Here is a 20,397-nt window from a genome sequence, read left to right on the forward strand (position 1 = left end):
ATTAGATTTTGTTGTTGTCAATTTAATGACTACAAGAGCACCTAAAAAAATAAGGAAGACAAAAACTTAATTCTTGCACTCTTCCAACTTTTACTGCACATCAGCCCATAATTGAAACTGTAAACCACAAATGCACTAGTATATTGCCTAATATAACAAATTATAATATAATATGATATGATATAATATAATATAATATAATATAATATAATATAATATAATATAATATAATATAACAAATAAACCATCAAAGGAATATCAGAATCAGAATCAGAATACTTTATTAATCCTGAAGGAAATTACGGTTACAGCAGGCAGCACGCTAATGGCGCATGCACACTTACAAAGGAACCTTCTGACCAACTTTACACAAACATCACATTGGGGAGACATGTCAGAAAGGTAGGCTGATAGGAAAAAAACAACGAAAATACATAACATGAGGTAAGAGGGGGAGAAAAAAAAACTCCACTCAGACTGAGCTCCTAGTGGGAGAACAGTTTGATAACAGAAAAAACACCTCAGCACAAAAGCACATGACTATCAATACACCATAGAAACACAAGACAAGCAACAGGGGCGGGTAAAGGGTAAGAGAGAGCCGGTGTAGACAGCGCATCCGGTCCTGCAGCATGTCTGCGCTGGTCCAGTCAACTGCCATCTTCCCCGGTAGGGCACAAGCATCAAAGGCTTTGGAAAGGGAGGGGGGATCAGTGTGTGCATATCAGTGTATGTGTGTGTGTGTGTCCAGAGTTCAGCTGAGAAAGTGTCCTTCGCCCAGTCACCCAGTAAACAGTCTTCCAGCCAACGCAGGTGGCCTTGCATGGAATGGGGGGAACAGTCTAAACACAGTCGTTATCAGGGTGTTTTGTTCAGCTCCAGCCTTGAGGCCGCAGCTGGCGCCGAAAGGGTCTCCGCATGAAGTGATGACGGTTTTTACTTTAGTGCGAACAACTCATATGAATTTCAGAGCTGTTCTAACAGTCCAACACTGGTCTCTGAATCTCCCGTTGGAGAGCCGTGAGCTTTCTATGATGTTATCCAAACTTACGTTCCGTGATGTTGTCGTTCTTTTTGCTCAAAGAGCAGGTTCTGAGAACTCACGACCGCAGTGCACTTCCCCAAGATGTGATCAAATTTGCGCTCAAAGGTGTTATTCGAGCTAGCCCCTCCAGATGTAATCCAGTTTTTCACTCAGAGGTCTTGTTCTGAGTATTCACGGCAGCCGTGCGTTCTCCAAGATCTTCTCCGTGCTGCACTCAATGAGCCCATTTTGAGAAACTCACGCCTCGTCCCACCATTTCAATCCCAGCGGGCAGCCTTGTGGGGGTTTTAAACAGCCGGTTCCGCTTCCTTAATTCTTCGATAAGTCAGGGCCAAGCCAGCTCCGATCAGCAAGAACCCTGTTATCATGGTTCCGAATAGGTAGATATCTTCAGCAGTCAGGCTCACCCGAGCCCAGACTTCTCATTGAGAAGGGGTGTCAATTGCATTCAGAGACCAGTTGATCAAATCCATAATTCCTCTTTTAGGTTTTAGAGAACAGACTGTGAGAGAGTGTTCCAGGGAAAAGTAAGTAAAAACACAAGACAAGACAAGGACATAAGATATATATATATCAGTGGTGTTTACTATCATGTCATTTTAAACAATGGTGGTATCAGGCTGCAATTTACCAGTCAGTGCATTCCTGCTGTAAGCACTGGTTTCAGTGCCCTTTATGTTTGCTTCTATAGACCAACATGCTGGATGTGACTTCTTTCCAGCCTACATGTTCTGTGCCTGATGCTTTGCTGCTGATATAGCTCAGTTGGGAGAGCAGCAAACCTTGCTTCACCCAATCATGTGTCTCCTATCATGTGTCTCATTGAGATCACCTCATCCAAGATGCCAGTGGGGGTCCATGCGCCTAGGAAAGGATTTCAAAACTGCATTGTAGGTGCAGACAGTTGTAAGCCACCCGAAACATCTGCTCATAATGACCCACGCCTTCTTTTCACACCTTGGCTCGTGTGGTGAGGCACATGATCAATAGTGGATCAGCGACTCTCTTAAGGACATCTTATTATTAGCACTTGGGGTTCAATAGGGGCTCTTGTGGGGTGATTGTGGCTCAAGAGTTGGCAGGTTGTCTTGTAATTGGAAGGTTGCCGGTTCGAGCCCCGCCTTGGGCAGTCTTAGTTGTTGTGTCCTTGGACAAGCCACTTCACCCGTTGCCTACTGGTGGTGGTCAGAGGGCCTGATGGTGTCAGTGTCTGGCAGCCTTGCCTCTGTCAGTGTGCCCCAGGGCAGCTGTGGCTATAATGTAGCTTGCTATCTCCTGTGTGTGAATGGGTGGATGACTGAATGTAGTGTAAAGTGCTATACAAATACAGGCCATTTACCTGGGGGTTAAATGTCCACCTCTTGGTTTTACAACTGAAGAAGCTTCTTGGATGAGAGGTTTCATTTCATCTCTCATCCAAGTGACTTCTTCAGTCTCAGCTCCCTGCAAGTTTCCCCACCCTTATAAACTGTACATTTGCATAATGACTGAAGCTTACACCACTGGCGAACATCATTAATACATGCATCAGGCTGCATCATTAATATCTAAATTGCCATGACCATGATCCACAACCACTGATAAAAGACCATTTATTAATGACCATTGTTTCAATTGCCATGAGTACCATTTTCAAACCTCCGCTCAAACCAGCAGTCCTCCTTGTCCAGGTTTGGGGTTAGGGTTAGTGTGTACATCCTCATCATTGAAAGAGTGGCCACTGGCCCATAGGTGTCCTGGCCTGAAGAGTTAGCTCTTCTGTGTTGTGCCAGACGCGTAACCAGAGGTTGTTTGGTTTCTCTGATGTATAAATAAAAGAAATCCTCCTGGCACTTAACACTATATTAATCTGTTTGTGCTGAGGGACCTGATCGTTGAGGTGGACCAATTTTTGGCACAACATGGGGTTTGGGGTTTGAAAGCCACACAGAGATGCAGTGTTTAGAGAAAATGCATCTTGCCTTTTCCGATTCTCCTGACACATAAAGGATCACTAAAGGTTTTCGCTCAGGCTGCAATTGTCTTTCTTCTGTCCTGGATCCCTTGGAGCATTTTCTAGGTGCCTTCCCAGCTTTGACAAACGTCCAGCTGGGATAACCACATTTGCTCAGGGCCTTCTTGATGTGATGTTCTTCTGCTTCTCTGGCCGCTGTGTCTGTGGGGATGGTGTTCGCTCTATATTTTAGCGTCCTGATGATACCCAGTTTGTGCTCCAGTGGATGTTGAGAGTCAAACCTTAAATAATGAACAGTATGCATTGGTTTAAGGTACAGATCAGCTTTTAAATGTCCCCCATTACTGATGGAAATCTCACTGTCACTTGCACTACTTATATCAGTGTAAAGCCGAAATAGCTCAGTAGGGAGAGCGTCAGACTGAAGATCTGAAGGTCCCTGGTTCAATCCCGGGTTTCGGCAATGCTTTCTTTTATGTTGACCCTAAATTACTGCTTGGCATATAACACCACACAGGTGTGGCAGAAATCCTTAGGCAGCTGAATTCATAGAAAAGAACAAACAAACTTCTAGCTGTTGAAAAGTGAGGACACTGGAAAAGCCTTATACTGGGATTGCATATAAAGCATCGTCTGATGGTCGGGTTTCTCTCTGATATTGTAGGTCTTTACCTTATTAAAGTACCTTGAGGTCACGGTTATTGCAAATCCACTAAGGTACTATTAGGTGACACGAGCATAATAGTAGTACCCTGCCCAAATAGCTAAGTTGGGAGACTTGGTGTAGGTCTAGTGTAGTATTTTTTTTCTAACTACTTCAGACAATCTATAACCCTCTTCCTGTAACCGCTTTCTGGGCTCATAAATATTTTCGTCACTGAGCAGTGATATCATTTTCTCATGATAGTCTTTCTGGTTTAGCAAAACCATGCACCTACCTTCAACTGCCAGAAGAATGATAATATGGTTGTCATTACCAAGCGATGTGAGTGCCTTCCTCTGCTCCATACTAATGTTGGATGTTGGCGCCTTTGCATTACTGAGAAAGGCAGAAACTTCCATCCACAATGTTTCCAACACACAACAAGTGGGTCAAAGTACATTTGTTGCCTGGTCTTAGTCTTTTCATGCTGTGCTAGACGAGCCTTCTTATGTGCTGTTTGCTCATACTCACGTACCAGCTTGATAAAGTGGGTTAAAGGGAATCTCACATTGCTAAGGAGTATTTGAGGGTTCACGTAAACATTAACAATTGCCGAAACCCGGGATTGAACCAGGGACCTTCAGATCTTCAGTCTGACGCTCTCCCAACTGAGCTATTTCGGCCACAATCTGTGCCCATAGTGCCACACACTCCAATCAGAGATAAGATTGCAATCAACCAAGCCAATCAGTCATGCTGGTGTGGGACGATAAAATACACTTTACTTTATTTATATAGCACATTTAATAACAACAAAATGTTGGCCAAAGTGCTGTACAAAGATAAAATATTGTTCTATTACTGGGCTTCACATATAAAATTCATGACATACCGGCTAGCTGACAGTGTTAATCCCCCTACATGGTTGCAACTGGAGCAGGAAGCTTGTCAGCCTTATTGCATAGGAGTTATACCGGTGTCTCTCTTGCCCACGGATAAGTCTATGTATGACGGCAATGTGGTGATACACAGCACCATATGTATTGTTGAGCAGATTAAACTACACTTTAATTTGAAGTCTTTATCCTCTATCATGCCCATTTCAGGCAATCCATCTTTTAAACCATCTATTTTAGACACTACATTTTGACTTTGGAAACAGGTAGGACTTTGTACAATCAGTAATCTATACTGGGAGGGTGTCTTTGCCATTATCAAGTAGTTACAAGAGATATACAAACTACCAGGGAGAGACTTTCAGACACCAGCAGATAAGAGACTATGTCAGTAAATACGTACAGAGCTTTGAGAGTCTTAACAATTCCTTTCTTGATAAATGTCTCCAACTTTCACCTTTTAGTGAGAAATGTATTTTTTGCATCTATCAGAGTCTAATGTCAATGAGCCCTGTGAACTTGTTCTTTATCAAGTCTAAATGGGAAGAGGAGTTAGGTATTACAATCACTAATATTCAATGGGAAGAAGGTTTGGAGAATCCATAAATGCAAGACAGTGCTTAACTTAATTCAAATCTCTATATCGTCTACACTTCTCAAGAGAAAAGTTAAATAAATTATACCCTGAGGTCTCTCCTATCTGTTTGAAATGCTCCCTAGCTAAAGATAAGTTAAGCCATAGTTTTGTTTTTTGTGACAAGGTTAAAAAATATTGGGCTGACATCTTTGATTCAGTGTCTCAAATTTCTTGATTCAGGTGAGGACATCCCAAAAAGTTGATTCTGTTCCTCTGTAGTGTTTTCAGTGGGAGAAATGTTTCGTCACTCATCCAAGTGACTTTTTCAGTCTCGTTTGACTTCAGTCATATTAGCCCACAAAAAAACTTTTAAAAATCACCAGCACAAGCATGACCTTGAACATTTGAAGTTAAATAGCCTGTGTGGGGGAAAGCATTGTCATGTTGGAGGACAGAGTTTGGTGTCAGATGGTTGCAGAATTTCATCTAAAATCTGGATGACAATCATCAAAGCAAAAAAATTGCCGAAACCCAGGATTGAACCAGGGACCTTCAGAGATTCAGTCTGACGCTCTCCCAACTGAGCTATTTCGGCTATGCTGTGCAATGAAAGGTGGTGCCACTGATGCTAAATATTATTAGCTGGTACTCAAACAGCAGTCAGACCAGCATGTCTGGCATCAAGAACATGCCACTTTCAATCACCTTTCTTCTTTATCTTCAGTTTAAACGCCTCTATGGGGCCAAGCATCTTGGAGGATATAAGTTTGGTGTCAGACTGTGTGGGTTCTTGGTCATCGAGGTGATGGTAGTCTAAGGAGGTTATAAATAAAGCAATTGGACTTGTTGAAGTTTCTTGAAGACATTTCACCTCTCATCCAAGAAGCTTCTTCAGTTGTAAAACCAAAAAGGTGTAGAGTCCCAGGTATTTAACCCCTAGTGGTAGTTGTCCATTCAAAAATGGCGTAGGTCATTATGAGCAGGCATCTTACATGAGGTGATATCAATGAGTCACATGACAGGGTGAAGCAAGTCACATGCAGCATGTGGTTCTATAGAAGCAAACATAATGGACACTGAAACCAGTGTTTACCAGTTTGTCAGACAGGAATGCACTGACTGATAAACTGCAGCCTGATACCAACGTTGTTTAAAATGACATGATAGTAAACACCACTGATATTATTTTGATGATTTATTTGTTTGGGGTTTTTTTCCCTCTTTGTGCCAGGAAAATAAAGACATCAATATATTAGTTATATTAGGCAATATATTCATGTATTAGTACTTTGCAGTTTTATTTATGTGCCGATGTGCAGTAAAGGTGGGGAGAGTGCAAAGATGGAAAGAACTGACTGTTAGTTTTAGTACTTTTGTGGTGGTTTTATGGCTTATTTTGTGAGTTGTTTTGTCTTTCTTGATATATTTTAAATGTAGTCATTGAAGTTATTTAATAGATCTCCAATTATGGTACATTTATCGTGTCCTCAGAGAGCTAAAGGAAGATGAAAACAGCCAACACAAACCTATTAAACACCAACAGAACAAGCATGGCAGAGCAGTTCAATACTCTCAGAACAATCCAAACGTGAGCAGCGTCTGTGGGTGAAAGCATTGTCATTTTGGAGGATAGAGTTTGGCATCAGAACTTAAATTTATCAATGACAGTGATGCCACTTAAAACAACTAAAACCCAGGGTTAAACTACAGACCTTCAGATCTATAGTTTGACGCTCTCCCAGCTGAGCTATTTCGGCTATGAGACACCAGTGATAATAGTGTCTCCGACTACAAACAGTCAGTGGGCTAACTCCTTACTTGCATCACTTGCAGTAACTTGGTGGATTTGCAATAACTGTGACCTTAATTCACTTTTATACGGTAAAGACCATGATCACATTTTGAATGGTTCCTTTTAAATTGCAAAAAGAAAAAGTCTGACTTGCACAGGCACATCTGCTTCAAAAGTTGTTTACCTCTACTTGTGCAAATGTAAGAAAAATGTGATCTGTTTTTAAATACTCTACCCTAAAAACTCTGTGGTCACCTCCCAGAAAACCCACTGTAGTTAAATAAGAAGACAAGCTTTCTTTAATTACATACGTAAACAACTTATGCCTCTATAAAGGTTTCTGCAAGTTTCAACAACATTTCCCAAAACCTCTAAATGTGTAAATGCTCCGTTTCAGTTTTTTTGTAGTTGCCTTTGTATGATATCAGTGAGAGAGGATTTCCTTAATATGGTCATGTCCTTGAAACTTTAAATATATCCAGAAGTTGTGGAAATGAAAAACAGCACAGTTCTAATTAACGTTCATGTGATGTGGACCAGTTCATCAGTTGTGTTTTTTTCTTGGGAGAGCATTAGATTAAAGAGCCAATAAAATCTGTTAAACCTTAAATTGAACTGGCTGCTCCACTTTCTAAAATAACAATGTCATTTTTACTACTGTAATTCTCAGTTTGTTTGCTTATTTTATTATTTATTTTAAAAGCAAACAAACCATAAAGGTGAAATTAGAAACCAATCTGTTTTCTGTACCAGGCATGTTATAAAGCTGAAATTTCGAGATGCTAACCTGAAATTTTGACTTAAAGACATCAGCAAAAACAAAAAACAAGCAAACAAAAAAGGAATTTATTTATTTTAAGTCCTACATTGTGCAACACCCAAGAGATTTGTATGTACATAAGAATGCAAATAAATAATAATAATAATAATCTTTTTTCTAAGTTTTCTTTGACCTCATAACCAATGTTCCCTCTAATTTTTCATGTGTCTGAGCAAACACACAAACTTCCCTGAGCGGTCCCTTGGACCACTGTGCGCAACAGCAAACATGTGCACTCTGGTCACAGCAGCATCGAATTCATCTGAGTTACATGGTTTATTAAAATAATCGAATTACAGTATTTACATTTCTTTTAGAATCCTTTTAATTAAGTGCTTTATCCCACTTACAATGAAAACTGTAAAAAATCTTGTTCGTGACCTGTGTAGTATGTTAACACTATTGGAAGTAAAAATAACTTGAACTGTACCAATTTGCTACAGTCTGCATCAAATAAGATGCCACACAAATTATTTACACACACAAAACACACTAATTACACAATGCAACACACTAACCTTCGACTTCAAACAGGCTTAACGTCACAAATCTCTCACATCTCCCTCCGCAGTCACTCCTACAACGTCCCCTTCTTCCTAAACATCCAAATGCCATGTTGCCATATCATTTGTTGATTTGTCAACATGGTACATTTTTCCACCAATAGGAAAGGGTGGAGGTTTTTTGGTTTTTGTCTTGGCTCACAAGCGGAGAGTGCTTTCAAGCGCTTTCCTTAGAAAACACAGTTTTTACAGTTTCTTCCTGCAGTAAATATAAACAATGATAGTTCAGGAATAAACATGGCATATTTTTTTTTAATCATAACTCTGGTTTTACATGGCCAATCAACACAATTTAAAAACTGGTATATAGTTTGAAGTCCACACTTTCAGACAAAAATGGAATAGTTGTCTTCGGTTGACATAACATCTTTTTGCAATGTCATCTTAATTTGGTCATGACTACTTTATTCTTCCTCAGCTAATCAGCAGCACATGTGCTATTGTCTCCTCCTCCTAGCTCCAAGCTGAAGACAGGTTCTGTGCGTTGAAACATAGTAACGAGTCCACACCACATTTTCTTGTTAGTAACAAGGTCAAAGTCAAATTTATTTATATAGCACATTTCAAACAGCCATGCTTAACAATATAAATATAAAGTGCTTAACAATATAAAAATGGCATTAAAAAGCAACAATGTAATACAATAATAACAATATAAAACAGCGTTGTAATGATTGAAATGGTAATTATTTAGATTACTAGTTACTGAAAAAAGTAATGGCCGTTATTCCCATCTCTGATAATGACACAATTATTTGTATTTCTACTACTCATAAAGTAGTGACAGTATTTATTGATCAGTATCCACAAATTAAAATTGTAAATAAATGACACTAGCTGTGCAAAAATCTGACTGAGACCCTAAACTTTACTTTAAATTTTTCGACTTCCCTACTCACATTTCCAGTGGTTGGACGAGTTGTCATTAGTGTGTCTTCCGCTTTGATACTCTAATCTATACTATAATCACTAGTGCACATATATTTATATTTATAGATACATATATATTTAGTCATCTTTTCTCTTTTACCACGTCTCTCTAATATTTTGCTCCTTACTATTTTTCTATTTTTTTATTTTATTTTATTCTACTGTATCATGCTGCTGAGTGACTGCTGCTCCTCAAACATATTTCATTGCAATGTTGACCCTGTGCTAACTTGCATATGACAAATAAAACTGAAAACTGATATACAAATGTGAATCTTGTCATTGGCTGGAGCCGCCAGTCACCGGTCACTCACTGACTCACACTGCAAAACAGCACAGAATGACTTGTTATGTGTATATTTTAATTTGAATTCAGGTTGGAATTCTTTGTGCGTAGACCGTGTCACGCAGCTTAGAGGGAACAGTGCTCATAATGCTTTCCATGGTCAGGAAGAGGCGCAGACCCTGTCGTGGCTCTTGATTGGGACGTTGCTGGATGACGTAATTGTTCTTGCCACACTGAGCGCGGAGGCTGCTGGGTAGAAAGGTCAAGAATCGATGGCCGCGCCGGACGCGGTGGGCTGTGTTCAGGGAACTGTTGGCTTTATGGGGCCGATGGAAACTCACGAAAGGACCACAGGGCGGCTTTAACGGAGAGCCGCGCTGGGCGTTGCTTATATTCCGGGGAAACGCTGAGCTCGTCGTGCTTTGATTTCCTGACTCTCTGGCTGCCTAACAGACTCATTGTTGTTGTTTTGGCTTCATCCGTCGGACACACACACGCTGCTCCCCGAGATCCTCCCCCGTCTGAGACCGGAGTCCAGACTGCCAGAGTGATGGTCTGCTGTCCGTCCCTGGAAGATGGATGAGAAATCCAGCAGCAGCAGCCACCATAGGCTTCTGATCGTCCTGCTCATGGTTATGCTCTTTGGCGTAATTATGGTCCAGTATGTGTGCCCGAGCAGGTCTGAGTGCCAGGCGCTGCACCGGCTGGGATCCTGGTTTAACAGCGGCAAAGCGACTGGGACCCGGGTAGGGGACAGCGAACTCCCGGACGGGTTTCAGAAGGATCCGTACATTGCGGAAGACGGCGCTATGGCCCGGTTTGTCCCTCGTTTTAACTTCACCAAAGAAGACTTAAATCGCGTCGTAGACTTCAATATCAAAGGGGACGATGTCATAGTGTTTCTGCACATTCAGAAGACAGGGGGGACGACCTTTGGGCGACATCTGGTGAGAAATATCCAGCTAGAGAGACCCTGCGAGTGTCACGCAGGTCAGAAGAAGTGTACCTGTTTCCGTCCAGGTAAAAAGGAAACCTGGCTCTTCTCCCGTTTCTCCACCGGATGGAGCTGCGGCCTCCACGCAGACTGGACTGAGCTGACTAGCTGTGTCCCATCACGCATGGACTCCCGAGAGGCTCCGAGGAGTCTGCCCAGGTTGGTAAAAAAAGGGGGGCTCAGTGGGTCTGGTGCCTTTCATCAGAGGTTTCCCCCCAGTCTTAATGGGGTAATCACTTCGTAATTAAGCTTGTCTGTTGCTTTATTTAAGATAATTGCGCATTTTCCTGTCAGCTTTGTAAACAAAAGATTGTTTTATGCTTGAGTAAATTAAACAACACTTAAAAATAGTTGGAAAAACTTTTTAACACTTTTTAAATCAGAGCTCGTGATTGTATGCAGGAAAAAAACGTATTCATTCACTATAGTCCAGTTTTTCCACCAATTGCACAGTCTAGTTGTTTATTCACTATAATAGTGAGATTACTATACAAGTAATCCTAAATGGTCAATATCCAAGAGGAAAAAAAACTCCTAATGCAAGGTTTTCTGATTCAAAATGGGTTTATGGGTTTTGGGGGGAGATTTTCCAACATATGGTGAAGGCTAGTGCTGTGGCACAGTGCAAAGCTTCTTATCGATATGGTACCAAGTAAATACAGAGCTGATATTTTTTACACTGTCCCAAAAGGTTGATTCTTTTCATCTGGACGTAGCGTTTTCATTGGGAGAAATGTTTTGTCACATATCCAAGTGGCTCCTTCAGTCTCACTTTACTGCAGGTTTCCCCAACCTTATAAACAATACATTTACACAATAACTGAACCTAGTCCACTGAATAAACAATGGGCTGAGAGGTCAGTTCCTTGATTATTAATATGCAAATATTCATGACCATATTAATGATGAGGAAGACCTCGTTAGTAAGGGGCTGGATTTTCCTATGATTCGTTGGTAAAATGATTGCTGTAGAGGGAAAATTGTGGGTTTACTGGCAAGTTGAAAAGGATGTTTTTAGATAAAAATTTCTTCTTCCACTCTATCATTTAGTCTCTCCACTTTAGCTTTGAACAGACCATCCAATGACATTAATTAGTATTATCTTTCCTTTTTGGCGAAAAACAAATAAGTCAAAACGATAACATATTTGTCAAAATGTATATAAGTACAATTGCACAATAAAGCTGGTCATTTTGGCATTTAACAGTATTTCTGTGGCAAGTGGTGTGGGAGTTGCTTGGTCCAAAAGTTCTGGGAAAGTGTTTATCGCACAAAAACATAGTTTGCTTTACAACAATCCCAACAAAAGTGTATTTAAAGTTTGAGTAAATTAAACACCACTTAAAAAAATTAATTATGTATGCAGGAAAACCTTTGTAATGCCACAGCAATTTGTTGTAATTGTTCTATGTTTAGCCATGATTGCTTGTACATTCCTGCAGTACATGGTGCTGCAGTACATGGAAATGTAAAAAACAGAAAGACGGGTCAGTATGTTTGCTGAGCATGATGCATTTCAACTTCAAGGTGACTGAGAAGCGATGCATGAGTTGTTTTTAAAGGAACTAATTCACTGGTGTGGCAGGGATAATGGAAAGTTGCCAGGGGTCAATTATGTGCTTTGATTTTATTTTAGTTTTCCACTTCTAATCCCTGTGTTGTAATGTTTTGCAGCGAAACAAGACTAATAGATTTAGATTCAGAAATATCCTGAAGTACAAACAGAACAGACGGGCACGCCATGGACAAACTTCCTGCTTTCTAGGGAAAAGTGGCTAATGTTTGCATTTCTACTCAAATCTTATATGTATTGTGAATATATCCCTTGTACTGACCTGTGTGAATGAACATTTAGCAGCTTTAGAGGCAGGTGGAGTTTGAGGTAACTCATCCCCTATAAACCAGCCAAGTATGGCAAAAAGATCTGGTGAGACTGTGATGCCAAAACTCAAAGAAAGTTTAAAAACCACAACTAAATTACAGTAGAACATTTTAAAATATCTCTCATTGATAAAGGAAACAGCACCGGTATGATAGAAGCGCATAGAGACAATACAGAAGTATCCTGTGTAAAATATAACGGGGTCATAAATGGTCGCTTTAGGTTTAAAGATGGTTTCTTGCATTTATCAGCATCTTCTTTACTGCTCACCACTCTCACCTTCTCCAAACATTATGAAGCAGTTTTTTTGTTTTGTTTTGATAAAGTTTTTTGGCACCAACCAAACGGGTTTAGACCTTCCACTGAAGGAAAACTCTGATACTGTCAGTGTTCAACTTTAGATCATAATAGCCATAAAACAGCAGGAAAATGCACAGACTTCCGTTCAGTAAAGGTAACACACACCCATTGATTAAACTGTATACAAACCCACTGTGAGCCAGGAAAAACTGTATGAACGAAAGTAAAATCAAATACTTCAGCTCTAAATGAAATAAAAAATCAGAACATTGTTAGTTACAACTTTATTACTGATCTAATTGTGTCTGTTTCTCTCCAGCAGGAACTATTATTATATCACCATCTTAAGAGACCCTGTATCACGCTACTTGAGTGAGTGGCGTCACGTACAGCGCGGCGCCACGTGGAAGGCCTCATTACACGTGTGTGATGGACGTTCACCAACGCTGTCAGAGCTGCCAAGCTGCTATTCAGGAGATGACTGGTCAGGCTGCTCCCTGCAGGAGTTCATGGACTGTCCCTACAACCTAGCCAACAACCGGCAGACCCGCATGCTGGCTGACCTCAGCCTGGTTGGCTGCTACAACGTTTCCACCATGAGCGAGGAGGAGCGCTGGGCAGTGCTTTTGGAGAGCGCCAAACGCAACCTGCGGGGCATGGCCTTCTTTGGACTGACCGAGTACCAGCGTAAGACCCAGTACCTGTTCGAGCGCACCTTCAACTTGGAGTTCATCGCGCCCTTCACGCAGCTCAACGGCACACGCGCCTCCAGCGTGGAGGTACCTCCAGAGACGCAGCGCAGAATCCGCCAGCTGAACCGATGGGACGTAGAGCTATACGAGTACGCCCGCGACCTTTTCCTGCAGCGTTTCCAGTTGGCGAGGCAGCAGGAGCGCAGGCAGGCCAGGGAGAGGCGACAACAGGAGAGGAGGCGGCTCCGTGGTGGGCTCAGAACAAACCAAGGGAGGCAGCTGAAGCCCACAGAAACGCCGCGTCCCACCAACAGCCGCTCTGTTGTAACCGAGGAGCGGCGGAGAGAAAAGCCTGCTGAGGACAGCGTGGCGTCTGAAGTGCCACTCCCAGACTGGTGGGATCTGGATGAGAATAGCACTTTAGAGGACTATTTAGACAATGTGGAACAGTGGTAGCGATGGGTACGAGCAGTGGGGTGTCTTAATGCTAAGTGTGCCAACTTCTGCCTTGTCTGTTTTCATATATCCAAGTTATTTTTAGCATATACCTTCCACAGATGTCCTATTGAACAGTCTTAAACGACACATTATTTATATTGATTATATTTCTTTCCCACATGGACTCACAGAAAGGCAAGCTATATCGGTCTAAGTGATGGTACTTAACCTTCAACACTACATATTGAACCTACCTGAACTCCTAATATAATGTAGCTAAAACAACAAATTGTTGTTTTATTCCTCTTTGTTGCAAAGGTACACTTTAATATGTTTTTCTATTTAAGAAAACAAACACTGTTTCTTGTGATTAATAATCTATATGTTTGCCAAATCATTGTCTGGTCTGCGGTGTGTACATTTCGAAATGTACCTGTGATCTCAAGTGTCTTTTTAGTAACAGAAAATGAGAATGGAGTTTTTTTTAGATACCTCAATGTATAACATTAGCTGCTAAAGTTGTACAATTACTGAATGTGTCTGTTTTGCTTTTTGTTTTTAATATAAAACAAATGCTGTTGCATCTGCTGAATTGCTCTTCTGTTCTTCCCAAATGGAGATGTCTCCTTTTTCCTCGCTGATATCCTTTTGTCTGCAAATGCAACACAAAAGAGTGCACGCTTTTGTGTTGCACGTGCAGACCTTTGAAAAACCAGCAGGGAGCGCTGAAGCAACCTTAATGAAACAGCAACTTCCTGATACTCACGGAGGTAATAGCTTTTTCTTGAATTCGGTTGGGTAGTATTAAGATCATCATTAAAAGCACCTCAGAAAATTTGATGTGTATAAAATATTAAATAAATGTTTAGCACAGCAAATGGAAAATTATTATTTGGAGTTTACCAGATTGTGAAAAGTTATTGGCTACTCTTTGATTTAATACTAGTAACTTTTAGAAATGTTTAAGGTTGTTGACAGGAATCTAAAATCCTGATAAGCAGGCGTATATTACTCCAGTGTACCTTGTTTGAATGCTAGTTTAACTCAAAATGAGCACACTTGCAGATAATTAGGCTAAACAACAAATCATTTTAGGTATTTTTAAGGAACTAACATTTTAACACACTTTTTTAAAAGTGTATTAAAAACATGGTATCACTTCACTATTGCTATGGTAGCCTCTGTACTATACCACAGTCGTTTTTATAAACAGCCCCCCATTTTCAGAGGCTTCTGATAAGTAGTTTCATGGTCAGGCAAGGCATGTAACTCGATTCAAAGTGTTAAATTTATACTTTAAAGCTTTATATTTTTGAAAAGGAGGCCCAAAGAGAGAGAGGTCATCATCAAAATAAATCTATCAGAGAGATGGCATAAACTTTAGGAGTCACTGAATAAACAATCTGGTGAATTGTTAAAAACAATGAATGTACTGACCAGATCGGCGACACCAAAAAGCCTGAAAAGACCACAGAAGAAAACTAAAGTTATTTCTATAGTTAAGAAAAACAACTCTAACATCTAAAAAGTCAAGAACACTCTCGAGGAGGCATATCATTGTGAAGGTCAACAATCAAGAATGTAAATACAGATTATTTACAGCAAGGTGAAAACTACCAGTAACAATCAAATCCAGGAAGGTCAGATTAGACTTTGCCACAAGAAGAAAAAACATGTAAAAGATCCTTCACACTTCAGAAAAAAGATTTTTATATATATATATATATACACACGGAAAAGGGGAGAAACAGCTTGCGATCTGAAGCGTGGCATATCACATGTCAAACATGGTGGAGGTGATATTATGGTATGGGAACGTATGGCTGCTAGTCAAAGCCTGTCAATGATATTTACTGATGATGTGACTGCTGATAGAAGCAGCTTTAAGTTGTGAAGTGTACTCCAGGGCTCAGCTAAATGCTGCAAAAATGATCACAGTGCAAATGGATAATGACCCAAAGCAAAAGCAACCCAAGAGGCAAACAAATGGGATATTCTTCAAAGGCCAAGTCAGTCACCTGATCTCAACCCAACAGAGCAGCTTTTCAGTTATTTAGTACAAAACTGAATGCAGAAAAACAACTGAAGGTGACTGCAGTCAAGGCCTGGCAGAACACAGCATCTGGTGATGTCCATGGGTTCTAGACTTCAGACAGACTTTGACTGTAAAGGTTTTTCATCCAAATATTAAAAACAAAACCTATATTTATAATTATAGTAGTTTGTCCACTTAATTTTTAGATGGTATTTGACAGTCATGTCCTTAAGAAATCCAGCAAAGGCTAAAGTACACAAGAACTAGAATGAAAATCAAAGGATAGAAACACACAAAAGAACAATGTAAATTATGGATAGCTCCACTCAGAGCCCGAACCTCAGCATTATTAAAGCAGTGTAAGATCATTTTGACAGAGAACAGAAGACAAGACAGCCAACACCCCAAGAATAAGCCTTCAAAACGCCTGGAGAACTATTTGTAGAGACTGCTTAAAGAAATTAGGAGAAAGCTTGCCTAAGAGAGTTCAGGATGTGTTAAAGAATAAAGGTGGTCACACCAGATATTGACTCCTAAACTCCTCAGAATTGGGAAAAATAGTTTTTGGCCGTAAACACAGTATTTCCCATCTTCTAGCAAAAATTTTTTTTTAAGTGGCTCAAGACTTTTGCACAGTAGTGTAGCACAAGCATTAGACACTAAAATTATATTATATTATATTATATTATATTATATTATATTATATTATATTATATTATATTATATTGGGGAATCGTTCAGGTAAGCCTTTCGTTGAACCTGAATGTATATGATGTCACCTACATGCACGTATAGAGCTTGCTTTATCTACCTGCTACATGTTATGGCGGTCCACCTTCATACCTGCCTCCCTTCAGTCGTGACTCTGATTTCCCTTAATGATGTTATCAAGTAAGCGACACACGCACGCACACACACACACACACACACACACACACACACACACACACACACACACACACGCTCGTCCAACTCCTCCCTCTCCACATTGCCCTCCCTCAGAATTTTTTTTTTTTTACAAATCTGTTCTCTGTGTTGTGTTCACTTGCATTTGAGCTGCCCTGTAGACAGAGCCCGCTTCTTCTTCTTCTTCTTCCTTTCACTCCCCTGCGGCAACACGCTTTTTTAATTTTCTACTCGCTTCAGATTTATTTTATTTCACCCAGCAAGCGTCCCCCTCCTTTTTTCTCCTTCTCCCTCCCCTAATTCTCTCTCCTCGCTTTAAGGCAATGCTGAGTGCGTTACACCCCGTCTGTGCAGAAAAACAGAAAACAACGATCAAACAAACATTTCAGCCGACGTTACGTTTTTAGGAGGAGACGTCTGAGCCCGGCGGATCACTTGGACAGGTAAGAGAGCGCAGAGCACGCAGAGACTGGCGCAGCCTGACGCATTTGTAATAACTGTGAGTTTCGTATTTAACCCGTGCTGCAGCCATTTAATGTGCCCTGTTTGACTGCAGCCTGTTGCGTGGACACTGAAAGCTGCCTCGGTTATTGCTAAACGCGTGCGTAAATCGCCGCGTTTTACACCTATGCATTGTAGTAATAACGTTTATAGGTATTTGCACGCTTAAGAGCATGTCTGGTAGAGGAGTGCAATGCGCTGTGTGGAGACAAGTGGTGCAGAGAAAAGCGTTTTAGCTTGTATGGAGAATTATAATTTATTGGACATTTAAAGTCCAATTTTTATTTATTTATTTTTGTGTTCTCCCCAGAGTGAACTGCACCAAATATTTTAAAAATAATCGGTGTTAAATTACTCCCCGAGTCAGCCTCTCTACAGTAATATCGACTGTAAAGCTATTAAACCCTGCAGGTTTCTATCTATGCTGTCATGCGGCCAGCCTTGTCCTTGTTTGTCCTGTATGAGGTCAGACACTCAAGCCACCATGCGACGCTGTGTTGTCACTACTTCCCTGCCTAAACTGTATGCAGTGCTTGTGTGTGTGCGTGTGCGTGCGTGAGTGTATGTATTGCCATCATATCAGACTCATCTAACAGTGCAGCCTGTCAGGACAAGTTCACACTCCCTCCAGGCTGTGGACTCTGTACCAGTCTAGCTAGTTTTTCTTTACTTAATATAAATACAGATAAACTGACACACACACAGGAGTGCACACAGCTGCATTTCCCACATAACCTGTTTTCATTTTCCCCTCTCTCACAGACACACATTAACAGCCCTCCATCTTTTATGGCACAAATAAAACCATTCACCGACACTGTAGCAGCGATTGCAGAGTCAGGGATGCACAATATTTTTACTGTCTCGGCTGTAAAATAGATAACTTTTATTATCTCGCTGCAAAGATGTGAAACTTCCAATCGAAAGCAGCCACACAAGGAAGTGAACTAAGAGTTTTTCTCTCATTCAAAACTGGTGAAGGGCGTGAAATGGACGAGCTGAGCTGCATGCTTCTGACTAATATGATCGGTGTTGTCCTAAGTGATGAAATAGGTTTGTTGTAAGTTTGCTTGAATGGAAGCTGTGGCGCTTTAATGAGCTGAAGGGATTACTGATACTTAACCTAATTACTCTGCTCCGTCTCTCTCTCTCCTGGCTGCTGGCTTTTGCTCTCATTCTGATTTATGGATTGTTCACTTTTTTTAATCAATCACCTGCTCATTGATGTTGTCCTGGTGTGCACTCCTATAAAAAAAAGCTGTCTGTTTGCTGGGTTGTAACCTGCAGATAAGTGATGTGCTTTCACAGCTTTGGTATTTTGTTTCATAACTACCTGTGTCCTCTAGAAGTAGAAATCACCAGGCTTTGGGGGAATGAGGAAACTCCAGATTAAACAAAAAAACTCCCACAGGAAACTCAGAGATTCTCGTGTGAAACCAAAACATTTTTTCCAGGGTACAGTTTTAAAAATCCCACACGGTCTTCCCCCGGTTGGTTAAAGGCCATTTTTGCTCAATCTAACATTAATATATGATCAGATGTAGGAAGTTCACCCACTCTGCTTTTATTATTCTATTGTTGTTTCTGTCAACACGCAGCATTAACCAGTAACACTCAGCTTTTAACGACTGAAAATAAACACAAACAGCAGAGAAAGGTCAGTTTTAAGCCACTCAAATTGGACCGCTGGGGAAAACACTAAAATGCTCCATTATGCAAAAGAAACACTGGATTGTTTTTTCTGTATCTCCTACATTTTTATTGGTATTAGGCTACCTGCTAGTGTGCCTGTCGAGGTGACAGCCGGCCCACGGGCCAGACATAATGCAGACGTCAGAGCTCCGGTGAAGGTTACGCTGTCGGTGCACCCTGTTTGATGACGGACGCAGTGCGCTGGTGTCAACAGCAGCCAGCGTCAGTCCTCCCCCATCCGTAAGCCACCTACGTGTTGACCCCCACCTGCTGACTCCTTGAGCCCCTCTGCTCGCTGCAGAAACCTGGAGGACAGGCAGCGGTTTAATCACTGTTATAACTAGGGCAGTCTGTATTTATTCACCGTGCTGCATCCCTGTAATCACCTGTTTGTGCTACATCAGCTGAGATTATTTATGTAAAAAAAAAAGTACACTCGTTTGTACAGCTCGACTTTAACTAAGCAGGAATGCAGATCATCAGTTTTCTAATCAGAAAGTAATCGTGGCTCGTCTCTGTAGCCCTGGTTGCGCAGGTGACCCCACACACTGACGACTGTAGTCCTCATTGTAGTGGGCTCATCCTCTAGCCCATATCTTATGTAAAAGTCTAAAATGCGCATCCGAAAACATAAATAAAAGTAATTTGTTGCCAGAAAACTAATCAGCAGCTTTTTTTTTTGTATTGATCAATATTTTTTAAGCAAAAGTGCAAAATGATGTCAATGTTGGTTCCCACTACAGATGATATAGTATTAGATTTCCCCCTTAAGAGTTATCTTAAAAAAGACCTTAATCATCATGTTGTTTGACTCTTTGTGACCTTGCAGTGGTGTCCACAAACTCACGCAGTCTTATTTGCCACTTATTCTGACGGGCCTTAGCAGACCTGCAGAAGCTTAAACGTGCCTGCTGCTTTTGCAGATTCCCAGCAGAGCTGCTTAGAAGACTTTAGTTTCTCTTTTCACAAGTCTAAAAATGTTGAAGTTGTTTTCCTTTGTTCACCTGCACGCAGTTTCTTTGCTTGCTAACAAGCAAAATAAGTGAATCCAACATTCCCACAATGGTGAAAAAGCCAATGTTGATTATGAATTGACCTATAAAGAATTGCTTGATCCAAATGAACTTTAGTCACAACATGAGTGAAAAGATGAAGACAAAAAGTATCTGGAAATCATTAATTAATCAGAGGATCAAGGAAGTGTATTTTAAGAAAGTTAGTTTCATTAGTTAAAATCAGTTTATCTGTCAACCAGAATTAAGGTAGATTACCTCCAGCTCTTGGTGTGTCAGCATGGCCATAACCTACTTTTTATAAGCATGATATTCATGCTTTAGTCTTTAAACAGCAAGTCATTGTATGTCAACATTGCAAATGGGATTATTTGTCAATGTAATTGTGCATATATACACTTCATTAAGACATTATTATTTTAATATACACATTATAAA

General features: G+C 40.7%; 2 protein-coding genes and 2 non-coding genes across 10 annotated transcripts in view; 3 read left to right on the forward strand and 1 right to left on the reverse strand.

The window, feature by feature from the left end:
* Window positions 1–3,389: 3,389 nt before the first annotated feature.
* trnaf-gaa (transfer RNA phenylalanine (anticodon GAA)) lies at window positions 3,390–3,462 on the forward strand. Its single transcript has one exon. It is a non-coding gene; the product is annotated as a tRNA-Phe (tRNA).
* A 790-nt stretch (window positions 3,463–4,252) lies between these two features.
* trnaf-gaa (transfer RNA phenylalanine (anticodon GAA)) lies at window positions 4,253–4,325 on the reverse strand. The gene has a single exon. It is a non-coding gene; the product is annotated as a tRNA-Phe (tRNA).
* A 5,381-nt stretch (window positions 4,326–9,706) lies between these two features.
* hs6st2 (heparan sulfate 6-O-sulfotransferase 2) lies at window positions 9,707–14,393 on the forward strand. Of its 2 annotated transcripts, none has more exons than XM_085297443.1 (2): window positions 9,707–10,659; window positions 13,005–14,393. In XM_085297443.1, the coding sequence occupies exons 1-2, from the start codon at window positions 10,082–10,084 to the stop codon at window positions 13,828–13,830; spliced, it is 1,404 nt and encodes a 467-aa protein (XP_085153569.1). In that variant the 5' UTR covers window positions 9,707–10,081; the 3' UTR covers window positions 13,831–14,393. The 2 variants fall into 2 exon arrangements, with proteins under 2 accessions (XP_085153569.1, XP_085153559.1); XM_085297433.1 differs by having other exon boundaries at window positions 9,708–10,659; window positions 13,002–14,393.
* A 2,415-nt stretch (window positions 14,394–16,808) lies between these two features.
* The window catches only part of mbnl3 (muscleblind-like splicing regulator 3), a 36,634-nt gene continuing 33,045 nt past the window's right edge, over window positions 16,809–20,397 (forward strand). For 2 of the 6 annotated variants that reach the window (XM_085297465.1, XM_085297473.1), the window contains exon 1: window positions 16,809–17,196. The gene's annotated coding sequence lies outside the window, so the exon portion shown is untranslated. The remainder of the gene's footprint in view (window positions 17,197–20,397) is intronic. The other 4 variants (XM_085297484.1, XM_085297508.1, XM_085297492.1 and 1 more) reach the window with 4 other exon arrangements.

This window comes from Mchenga conophoros, linkage group LG2 (genome assembly GCF_057382185.1).
Source record: "Mchenga conophoros isolate Kocher_MC1m ecotype Shallow Benthic linkage group LG2, M_conophoros_male_GT1.1, whole genome shotgun sequence".
Taxonomy (NCBI): domain Eukaryota; kingdom Metazoa; phylum Chordata; class Actinopteri; order Cichliformes; family Cichlidae; genus Mchenga; species Mchenga conophoros.